Source organism: Theobroma cacao, chromosome 2 (assembly GCF_053813885.1).
Source record: "Theobroma cacao isolate CCN51 chromosome 2, ASM5381388v1, whole genome shotgun sequence".
Taxonomy (NCBI): domain Eukaryota; kingdom Viridiplantae; phylum Streptophyta; class Magnoliopsida; order Malvales; family Malvaceae; genus Theobroma; species Theobroma cacao.
Window position 1 is genome coordinate 46,166,699 of NC_142640.1, and position 12,229 is coordinate 46,178,927.

The 12,229-nt window shown below is 29.2% G+C and overlaps 1 protein-coding gene across 4 annotated transcripts; it reads right to left on the reverse strand.

Moving 5' to 3' along the window:
* Positions 1–202: 202 nt before the first annotated feature.
* LOC18609880 (Tetratricopeptide repeat (TPR)-like superfamily protein) lies at positions 203–3,066 on the reverse strand. Of its 4 annotated transcripts, none has more exons than XM_088803262.1 (3): positions 1,176–2,641; positions 680–805; positions 203–532 (listed from the first exon to the last, which is right to left on the reverse strand). In XM_088803262.1, the coding sequence occupies exons 1-2, from the start codon at positions 2,560–2,562 to the stop codon at positions 726–728; spliced, it is 1,467 nt and encodes a 488-aa protein (XP_088659388.1). In that variant the 5' UTR covers positions 2,563–2,641; the 3' UTR covers positions 203–532; positions 680–725. The 4 variants fall into 4 exon arrangements, with proteins under 4 accessions (XP_088659388.1, XP_017970161.1, XP_088659389.1 ...); XM_018114672.2 differs by having other exon boundaries at positions 203–571; XM_088803263.1 differs by having other exon boundaries at positions 203–571; positions 680–901.
* Positions 3,067–12,229: the final 9,163 nt, after the last annotated feature.

A 12,229-nucleotide genomic window follows, 5' to 3' on the forward strand; every position in this document is an offset into this window, starting at 1 on the left:
TACTCGAATGAGTAAAGAGCCGGTGCAACGAGAGTGTTTGTATAATTACGTGAGCTAAAATATTACGAATCTCACATTAATAAGCAATGTAGTGCATCTCGGATTATATAATATAACCTTCCAATAACATTGATATAATATTTCAGTAACTTAAATTAATAAAATTTGCTAAAAAGGATTGAGCAAATTAAAACAATCAGCCTTTTTAAGAGATATATATGTATCTATATATAATTTCATTTCTCTGGAAGTGCCAAGACATGATATTGGGCAGTACAAACTCATCTAATATTAGGAACATAATGAATGATATTACCCCACCCCCTCACCCCCACTCAAAAATTAAAAGTAAAAAAATGGCAGTGTACAATGAATTTTGTTGTGCCTAGCCAATATAGATATTGTGATGGACCTCTTCTGAAATCAAAAAATCCAGCAAGACCCACTTGAAAGCTCATGGAAGCCACATCAACAGCATGTGCTCACCGGATGGAAGTATGTCTGTTGGCAATTCTCACCTATCAGATATAAGCTGGCAAACATTTAATGCAATTCTGAGTTTAGAACACATCTACCAATATGTAAGAAGCAAGATAATTAGTAAGATGGCTGAAAATCAACAGATGTACAATCCATAAATAAATAAATTAACTTAAATTTTTTTTAAAAATTCTATTACCAATCAATTTTTCCATCATATATGATGGTTCGCAAAGCCATGCTTCTTATGTTCCTTCTCCAGTTGGTTCCAGCGCTGAAACATCAGGACAAAATGGTGGAATGTCCTTCTGTAAGCTAAGATCCACTGCAAAACCCCAAAACTAGAACATCAGGTGACTCCGAAGGTTTCCTATTCACTGAAAAATATCAGACCAATCACTCTTCTTTGCTCCTCAGTGTCCTGTAAAACAGCAAGGCTTCATTTATCCTTTCAGTTGCAATCCCAAATGAATTCTATTTAGTTAAGTGCATGTGTTATAAATATCAACTTGGCAGAATCCCCAAAACTGGGGTATTGAGTCTTACTATGAAGGCACCTCAAAATTAATTGTCTAATAAGCAATCCCAATAGAAGGATTTTTTTTTTCCTTTCTAATTTCAAATAATGGGTAGACAAGCTCAAATTAAAGTCATAATTGAAGGCTTTATGTGCTATCAAAATTTATTTTCTTCACCGTCTTTGCATGCTGCAGTTGAAAAACCTCTCTTTCTCATTTCTTCAAGCAACTCAGAAACGGCAGCTTCATTATTCTGCTGCAGATACCCTCTAATCATAATATCATAAACTGCAGCATCAGGAGTAATTTTTCTTTTTAACATATCCTGAAATATTTGCTTTGCTTCAATCATCAAACCCTTATTTGCTAAGCCAAAAATGAGGGAGCTATAAGTTAATAGATCAGGTTGAAAACCCTCTTGAACCATTCTATTCTTTAGTCTAAAGGCCTCTATCAAATTTCCTTGCTCACAAAGCCCGGCAATCCAAGAAGTATATACATATTTGTCTGGAGTGAACCCTGCCTCCAACATCTCCCTAAAAACCCTATTAACCTCAGTAAAATCCCCTTTCTTAGCCAACCCATCAATGAGAACAGTATAAGATATTTCATTAGCCTTTTCTCTGCAAAAATAACTTTCAGCTTCATGCAGACAGCCACGTTTGCACAAGCCATCCATTAAGCTTGAAAGGACTACAACATCAGGGTCAAAACCACGGGCCAATAATTCACCATACACATCCAATGCCGCTTTTACATTCCCAGCCTTGAAATGAGCATCCATCATTGTGGTTAACAGCAACTTATCAGGAAGCAATCCGCTCTTGACCATATTTTCCATAAATTTTGATGCTTTGTCAAACCTACCACAATTAGAAAGGCCAGATATGATTACACCATACAATGCCATATCAAACTTGATCCCTTGAACACACATCTTAGCCAAATATTTCAAGGCATCACTTACATTCCTCTTTTTGAAATGCCCGTCAATGATCGAAGTATAAACAACAGAATTTGGCTTAACTTTATCTTTCAACATTCTCAAAAACAAGCACTCAGCCCTTTCCAACATTCCCTTCTTGCAAAGACCATCAATGAGTGCAGTATAAGTAACCACATTCAGCGCAAGCTTAGTCTGTTTCATTTCCCAATACAATTCAAAGGCGAGCTCAAAATCACCAACCTTACAACACCCATCAATCAAACAAGTAAACACAATGGAATTCAACGATACACCATCTTTCTTCATATCCCTAAACACCTTAAACCCCATTTTCAAATCCCCTAATTTACAAAACATATCGATCCACGTACTATATGTAATTACGTTCGGCAAACAGCATTTCCACATATAACCCATATAAACAAAAACCTCTTTGTTCCTCCTCATCTTACAAAACCCATTAAACAACGCATTGAAAGTAACCAAATCAGGCTTACATTTACCTGCCCTAATATCATCGAAAACCAAACAAGCCTTAACAACATCACCGCATTTAAAATACCCATCAATCAAAGAATTATAAGTTGCAATATCTGGCTCACACCCATAAAAAGGCATCGAATTTACAAGCTTTTGAGCATAATCAGAACGTCCTAACTTACATAAAAAGGAGATGCTTGAATTGAAAGAAGAAGGGTGAGGGGTGTACCCTTTGGAGAGGAAGAAAGAGAGTAGCTTGAGAGAGAGTGTGCCGCAGTTAGAAGCTGTGAGCCTGTGGAGAAGCTTGTTGAAGAAAAAAGGGTCAGGGTACTTTGAAGTTTTCTTCAACTGAGAGCAGAATTGGAGGAGAGTGCCAAAGTTGGAATCTGGAACTGAGAGCCCGTTGTAAGAAATAGGGTCCGGGTGATTTTTTGAGGCTTTCTTCTTCTTCTTCCTCAGGTGAGAGAAGAATTTGAAGGTGTTTTTTATCATTCATGGGATGTTGCTGAATTAGGGATGTTCGTTTGTTTGGAAGGCTTGGCTTGGGTTTTTTTTATTTTTTATTTTTTCTTTCGTTTTTGAGTTTGCCTAAACCCTGGAAAGAGAAAGCATGTAAAATCTTAAACCCTAGAGTGGACGAAGAGGGGGGAGAGTCGAACGACGCCGTTTAGCAATGAACATTGTACTATATATTGAATTTGAGTTGTTTCGAAGTTACACTGCACGTTTTCTTTTCATAAAAAAAAAAAAAAAAAAAACTCTTACCATTTTATTTTTTCTCTATTTGATTTTACTTTTTATTTTAAATTAAAAACTACTCAACAAAATATCAAGGTCATATACTTTAAAAATATAATAGAAAACATTTAAAATCAAAATTCCTTACATTTTTGTATCGAGTGAAAATGAAAAATTCAATCTAAAATAAAATTAAAAGATTCTTTTAATGAACCGACAAAATCATATGAGAAGTATTTATTTTTTATTTTTTACTATATAAACAATATGTATTAATAAAATAACAACCAAGCCAATCAAAAAAAAAATGTTTCTTGATATTAATCTATACTAATTAAAATGCATTTTAATTGATGTCGGAAAAATCACAACTTGGAAATAATATGTGAGCCTTGGCTAACCTATTTTTAAGTCAAAGTTGTTACTTGATCATTTTCACTCGCTTTGTGGGACCCTCATTCTCAGCAATTCCTTATTTGCAATATGTTCAATCAAGATGGGCCCTCCCTCCTACATAGCTTTTGCCACCTAAACTTTCACATCACCATATCTTTAGGCTTTGAAACTGGAAAAAGATAAATCAACCTAAAACTAAAAACATACTTATTTGGTTATAAGCTAAGCTAAGCTTCTTGCAGTTTTGGAACACCTCCTTTTCTACTCCACGTTTCTTAATTCGGTTAACGCCCAAAGGTGTTGCGGCACTTCTAAAAATGGTTAAGCCAGCCAGCCACCCACATAGGTTTGGAAGTTGCGGGCACTACTCGGCTCAAACCCCCCCGACGTTGGGCAGCAGAGAAGGTGAAGTGTCGAGGTCAAAGGTCGAGCCCCCAGGGTCCAAATGGCTCCATAGTTTGTAAGATGTCACCCAAGACAAAAGACCATAGCAAAATGAACTTCCCTCGAGCAACTCAAAGGTTTATATAGAATAGTCCTTTGTCAACACCTTTTATTTTGGTTCTACATCTATTATACTTGTTCCACCACATAATAATGAAAGGCTAGCTTTTCCTCTCTCACCTTTCTTTTTTTTTTGAAAAGTAATTACATTGATTTTGTTATTTCAGTATTTTTGTACGGTAGTGATGCAGCAAAGCATATGCAAGATATAAAATCCCTTGCAGTTGCTTGTTCTGCGTATAAGGTAAAAAGGAAAGCAAAAAATAATTGAAGTTATAAATGAGATCAAACTACAAATCCAGAAACACGAGAACGAGCTCCTTGACACGCCCTTAATAGAAAAACTTGAATAACCAAATTGGAAAAAGTGAAACCCAACTTCAACTCTTAAACTAATCTATGCAGTAGTCATTTTGGATTGATTTTATTAACCAAATGAGTAATTTTATTTATACATTAAATTTCGAGACAGATAAATTACTCTAATCTAATATTAAGTTAATCACAAAGAAAATTAAAATTCAAAATCATTTATGTTGAGACAAGTATTCAATTTCTTTTTCTTGACCTATATCTAATGTGTCTTCATCATCAATTATATGCACTTGAACCTAATGATTGTTTAAGTTAGTTGAGCTTGTTTTTAAAGGTGAGTAATTAGGCAGTTCAATTAGTTCGGTCGGGGGGGGGGGGGGGGATCAAATATTTTTAAAAAATAAATCAAAATCAACCAAACATAAAAGATGATCAAATCAATTAAACATCGAATTAATTTAGTCAGTTTTATTTTGGATCAAAAGGATCAAAATTTTTCAATTTTTTTATAAATTACAATATTAAAATTTATAAACTTTATCCAAATTTATAAAATATAAAATAAAAATTAGTAATAAAATATATTTTTTAAAATTTAAAAATAATATAGATAATATTAATTAAATTTTTTGATCGATGTGATTAAAAAATTTTAAAACTAAAAACCAATCAAATAAATCGATTAGATCAAATTTTTTTAACTAATAGATTCAATGGACCAATTAAAACAAACCGTTTTATCTAAATCGTATTTTATTTGACTTGATCATGTTTCGGGTTCAATTTTACTCAATCTTACTTGTTTTTGTGTCAATAATGTTCATGATGAGCTTAGATCGCTTATTCAGCAATTGCCACCATTTTCGTCTGTTCCAGACCTCTCCAAAGCCCATACTTTTGGGCCAATGCAATACCTTATTATATTATTATATAAATATTAAAAATATAAAAACCGGATGGTGCTAGCCTTTAACTAGGTCAAAAATGCACTTGCTGTTTCAGTGTCCTTTGATCATCAACCTATCAAAATCAAAGCTTTGTAAGCTGGGGAATTCTCTACCTAACATAAAAAAAAAAAAAAAAGGAAGTCCTCCTAGATGGCTAAATTTCTCTAATTTTTTATTCCCCAATGATGGGATTTCCTCCTCTTTTCTCTTTTTTATTTAATTTTTTTAAAAACGGCCGACAAATTTAAAAGCTAAAAATTGAGCCATTAGAAGGAATTGTTGTATTTTTGAATTTTTGAGAGGTATTTTTATTTTATTTTCTTCAATCATAAGATATTCCAAGGTTACTAGGAATGGCCTTTCAATCTTTCATTGTCCACAATTGGTAACATCATTGAGAAAAAGATAGGAAGAGGTGTTTGTCTTTCTTTTTCTTTTTTTTTTTAATTAAATTATAATTATAATTATAATTATAATAATATTACGATTATGTTTATCCTATGAGAAAGACCTGATTATGATTCGAAGTTATCTTTATTGGGCCTTTAATCCAGCTTATGAAATGACCCCAACAACCGACATTGTGACTGAGTGTTCCTTTTGTTTTCTTTCTTTTCTTTTTTCCTCTTTTGCAAATAATAGAACAACAAAAAAAACTTCAAATCCAATGGTTACAACATCATATTTAAATGAATTTGTTTTTTATTATATTTAATTAAATATTTATATTTTTATTTTAAGTAAAATAAGTTTTTATAATTAATCATTAATTATTAACTATCATGTCATTTTATTTTCTAACTGAACGTCACATGGGTATTAAAAATGATAAGTGATATTTTGACCAATGACAGTTATTCAACGATCAATCATAAAGATTTATTTGATTTAAAATAAAATATAAAAAATTAATTAAACATAATAAAATAATAAATACTTATTTAAATTTGTTTAAATAATTCAAAAACTTTTCAAAACATCATTCCTAGATTTATTATTTATTTCACAAACAAACTCTTTGTACTAACTTACACATAACAATAAATATCTATACTTATAATCTATAATTGATAATCTACCACAAATAAATAAAGGGCAATGATGTTGCAAAAATATTATTTAAAAAATAAACTATATAAACTTTAAGAACTTTGTAGTCTAAATCAATTATTTAATTTCAAAAAAAAATAATAGCACAAATCAAGTTCCATTTCCTTGTTTTATTGTTTACCTTTTATCATTTTTTCTTTTACATTAACCTTTTTTTTTTAAGTTTCCTTGAACTAATATTAATAGATTCTAAGTACCTGTTTGGCTTCAATTTTTTTTTATCTTATCTCTCTAATAAAAACAAAAGTCATGTCAAATATAGATTTTGAAAAACTTTAAAAAAAACTAATTTTCAAAAAAAAAACTTCAAGAAAAGCTCCAGATCTAAACACACCTTTTTTTCAAGAGAATTTTTTTTATTTAAAAAATATCCTTATCTATTAAAAATAATTCCAACATTATCCGTTTTTATTTTTATATAATTTATTATTAATTATAAATTTTATATTATAAAAAAATTTATATTTCTAAAAAATTATTTTAAATAAATAAAAAAATTAAGTTAACTTTTTTCGTTGTAAACAAAGAATTTATTATTAATTGAAAATTTTTTATTAAATATGTTTTATGGTAATTTTAACCAAAATTATAATTTGTATAAATTATTTTACCAAATAGCTTATTTATAAAAAACTTATAAAAATAAATTTACCAAACAAATTTAGCTTAATTTTAAAAATTATTATTTTTCATAAGAGTTTCACATTAATTTTTAAGTTAAAAAAAATCAAACCAAACAAGTTCTAAGTAAATGTCATAAATTTATAACATTTTTTTCTAATTTTTTCTGGGCAATAAAGAGTTTGTTAAGGATGGCGAAAAATTAGCATCTGAAAACCAAAACCAAAAACCTTAAGTTGGGCTTGAAAGGGAAAAAGGTAGAGAAACCAGATAAGAAGGCCCCATATGAACCCCCAAAGGCCGTACATTGAGCTGGTGTGGTGTCAGCATCAGAATGCTGTTTGAATCCCAAGCAGCAAATGTATATGTCTCTATGTGTTTGTAACGAGTATGGAAGGTTGATTTGATTGCAAACACCAAAAGAGAGCACAGCTCAGGTTGTTGGGTTTGTCCAATAAGACCTTTCACAATCTTAAAAAGAATACTAAAGTACTCCCTAATTCCATTATTTGTCAAAAAAGATAAAAATAAATATGTAAAACTTTTATTATTTATTATTTTCATATTTACAGAGTCGAAAATTACTGAATAATAAATTTGAGAATTTTGACTGTTTTTGTGTGAAACTCGTTCATATAATTAACAATTTCAAGAAACTGTTGGATTATCAAATAAAATAACATATTATACACTCCATGACATTTCCCTGTTATATCTTGAAATTAATCCACTATACATGAAAGCAGATGTGGGACTTGAAAAGTATGAATTCTCACCCTCTACCTTTGTAGCCTCTATGGCTCTATCTGTCCACTTCCAGGTTGATTCTTGAAGGGATAGCAAAGTTTTCCAAAAGGCCAAGGCTGCAGCCTTTGCTTCCTCTTTTTCTGTTTTCTTTAATATATTCTCTCCTTTTCCCCCCCTAAAAAGTGCACAAAATTTGAGAGGATTTGAGCATGGTGACAGCTGGGGGGGAGGGAACCTAACCTCTGGCTAGGTGCAAATTCTATCACCAGTCAAGGACATTGATTTGCTTGCATATATTGCCCCTTTGCATATGTAAAGGAAAAGTCGGGTAGTACTATACTACATGCTATATATGATATGTACATGTACACACTTAACAGTAACAGATAGGCAATCATATTCTTCATGGGGTCACTATCTATTAATGCTTTGGTTTTTAGTCCCTCCTAAATTATGGGAATCTTACATGCATAATTAATGAAGCTTTAAGTGGGCAAACAAACCCATTGCAGGTATTTCAGTCCTAGAAAATGCTATTGCCTAGAGGGTTGGCAATTCTTATCAATTGTATAAAATGGGTTGAAGCTTGGATATTATACAATGCCAACTAGTGCATTGACAAAGTGTTTGATCTTTTATATCAAGGATTTAAAAATGGAATGTGGATTTACTAGTATAGTGATTAAGGGAAAGAAAATGATTATGTTGTCACATGGACCCCAAGTATCAGATTTAGAAACCATGTATGTTAAAGTATAATATGTCCATCTATACTAATAATGGAAGTAATTAATTTGGCGTCACGAGTTATGAAGCATAGATACGATTAGGAGTCTAAGATAGACAAAAGTTTCATAACACGGGAGTTACTTACCTTAAATCTTAAGTAGTAAGAGTAAAACGGAATTTGGATTAAAGATTTTAGATTATAAAAATAAATAATTGAGATTTTATCTGTCATATATGTTAATTTCGGTATTAATCCCATTATTTCCATCAATGAAGATAAAAATTGACTTATAGAAGAAAGATGTGAAGTTGAATTAACTGTTTTACATATTTAGTGTGATTAAGCCCAGTAAATGGCACCAACAGATAATAGAAATTGCAGAAGAAATCTAAAGATTTGTACTTAAAAAGGGGCCCCATGGAAACAAATGGAGGTTTAAGCCCATCAAAATCATAATTCGTTGAGCTGAACCCATGTAAGTTTCAAACTTCATTAAAAGCATTAGTTCATGATTGTTATATTAAGCCGTATTTAATTTATGTAGGTGACAGAGAAACTGAGGACGTGCCATTTATTAACAGTAGTTCTGTAAACGCTTTTAGTATTAAAGAAAGGTTTCTGGTTTGGCAAATTAGTACAGTTAAATTTTTATAAATTAATTTTGTATTATGAAAATTTATTAATTAATTGATATATTATTTAATTGATAAATTAATAATTTATTAAATTACATATCAATTAATAAAAATTAATTTATTAAAGTTTTTTTTTCCAAAATATTGAACTTAATATACATGTATTGTGTATAATTTTTTCTTACAATACGAGATCATTACACTAAAGTTTTTTAATACATTAAGAAAAGTTAGAGATGAGATTCAAGGAGATATCAATTTTAAGAGAAAACAAATAAAATTGGAGTCATATTTTATAAAAGTTTTATAATTAAGTTATGTATATATAAAATTTTGATATATAAGAAAATTATTAATTTATTTATAAAATGAGACTTATATTTTTTTTAAATGTATTATATTATAAAATTAATAAATTATTAATTTATCATATTGATCTCAAGTCAGAATCGATCAAAAGTATTATTTAATCGAGATTATTAATTTATAAAGGTTATATTGTAAATGGTTTATGTCCGATTAAAAGATAAGTTGTATATATATAAAAATCAATATAATATTTTTAAAAAGTCTCTAAATTATTTAAAAATTTTAAATAATTTTTTATTTTTTATTACGTTCAATCGAGTATTTATATTTTTTGTTTGGACCAATTAGTTCATTATAACTAATAGTTGACTAACGATGTTACTTGTTATTTTGTCATGTCATGTCATCGTAGATGGTAATATAACATGATGATATGATCACGTGATATTTTTACCTTTCATGTCAAAGTAAAATATTGAGTGACTGTTCTGAGTATTGATAATTAATTAATCATTAATAATAAAATTTTATTTGACTCAAAATAAAATTATAAGAGTTTATCTGAACTTAATAAAAAAACACTTATTTAAAATTTTTTGAATAATTCAAAAAAATTTTAAATATTATATCTATAAAATACAAACTAAAATGTTTTTTTTTTTTTAATTAAGGGTGGAGGTGGGTAAAGTAATAACCAAAAACTTGAAATAGCTCCAAGTGTTTATGAATGCAAAGGATTTCTTGGGAAATTGCTAGAGGGTTTTTTCCTGGGCAAGTTCTCAAGTCTTTCCTATATCTCAACCATTGAAGATGACTACAAAGGGCAGCAAACAGATCTCCATTTGTCTTCAAAAAATTCCAATTACATTTGGTATTAGGCAGAAATGCACATGGATTTGGTTCACAACTCACAAGCTCTGTTGTATTAATCAGATCTGATATGAAATTCTATTAAATTCTTCATCAATGACAAACAACATCTTCCCTCATATTTTTATATTTGCATTTCATTTTCTGCCAAACATTTAGAGCCAAATTCCCATACTACATTTCTATTTCAACAAACACAACCACAATCAACATAATTCGATATAAGTTTAAAATGATTACATTCGAACCACACAATTTTAGAGGTATATATAAACACAAATATTTTTCATTATTTGTAGATATATGAACATGTATATATATATATTTTTTATAATTGAGGGAGGGAGTATTCGAACTTTACTCTTTAAGCAGTGAATCACGCACTAACCAATGAACCAAATGTTCGGGTGCACGAACATGTATATTGTTAAAACCAACTTTATCGTATTAAAATTTCAGAATAAACCACAAAGGATATAAACATAATTAAATAACTAGCATATATAAAAACCAATATATGAATAATCATCCTTCCTATCCTCCGATCTCATCTAGTGATCTCTCCATACCCTCTATAGCGATCTCAACTATAATTGGATAATTATATTTTGGAGTATTGAGGGGAGACAAGTTAGGTGATTTTGGATACTGCAGTTGGCTTCGAATGGAACGTTTTATTCATTTTTGGGTAATTACAATGGATACTTGTACTTTACTTTCATTGGAACAACCTTTGTTCTACTTTATAAGTTGCTAGCTTTGGATTGCGATAACTTCATTACAAGCAACCCAAGCAATTTGATTTAAAACAAACTATAATATATATTATTGTTTTTTCAAGAATCTCAAATGAAAAATTATCGGTGTAATGTTTTAAAAAATTTTCTTAATTATATATAAAAATTTAAAATAAATTTTTATTTTTCTATTACATTCAATTGAATAATTATATTTTCATTAATAATTAATTAACTCTATCATTAATCAAAATACTATTTGTCATTTTTATACTTACTCAGTGCTAAGGTGGAAGGTGAAAACATCATAACACTATGTCATCATACTATATTATCATTTATTATGATGTTTTATAATAACTTATTTGAATAAAATAGAAGAATAAAAATTTATTTAAATTTTTTAAATAATTCAAAGACTCTTTTAAGTTTTATATTAAATTATTTTTAATATAAACAAATTAAAATCTAACTTTTTGAATATAAACATAGATAAAGAAATGAAGAGAGAGAGAAAGAGAGTTTTTGATGCCTATTTTTTATGCAAAATATTTTAATTATATTATAATTAGATATCAAATATATCTTAAAGGTAGAAAGGTACATTTTAATTTCACAAGGAGAAGAAAAAAGCAATGCAGAAAAAATATTAAAATGTGCATTTTAATTAAAATGTAGAAAGTAGTATGGCTAATAACTCGTGTGAGATTACACCACCAATATAGTACTATTTTCTTGAAAATATTTGATATTCCATTGATGAAAATTGACTTCCTTTTTACTGGTAGAAATCATGTCAAGACAAGAAAAGAAAGAAATCTACTAAAATTCTCCATTTGACATCTTTGTTTCGTTATCAAAAGTTGATGACTTTTTTTTTTTTTTTTAAATTAGGAGAGGGATATTCAAATTTTACTTTTTAAACAAGAGATAATGCATCAATCAATGAGCTAAATAGTCGAATGCAGTTAATGACTTGATTTCAACTTATTCTATTTTTGCACGGTTGTATAGATAAAGATATTCAACCAATTTATTTATACATCTATATAGTCTGTCAAATATAATCAAGTTTGATAGTTAGATTTAATTGTCTTTTGGTATAAGCATATGTGTGTGGATGCATTTATTTTAATTTTTAAATTA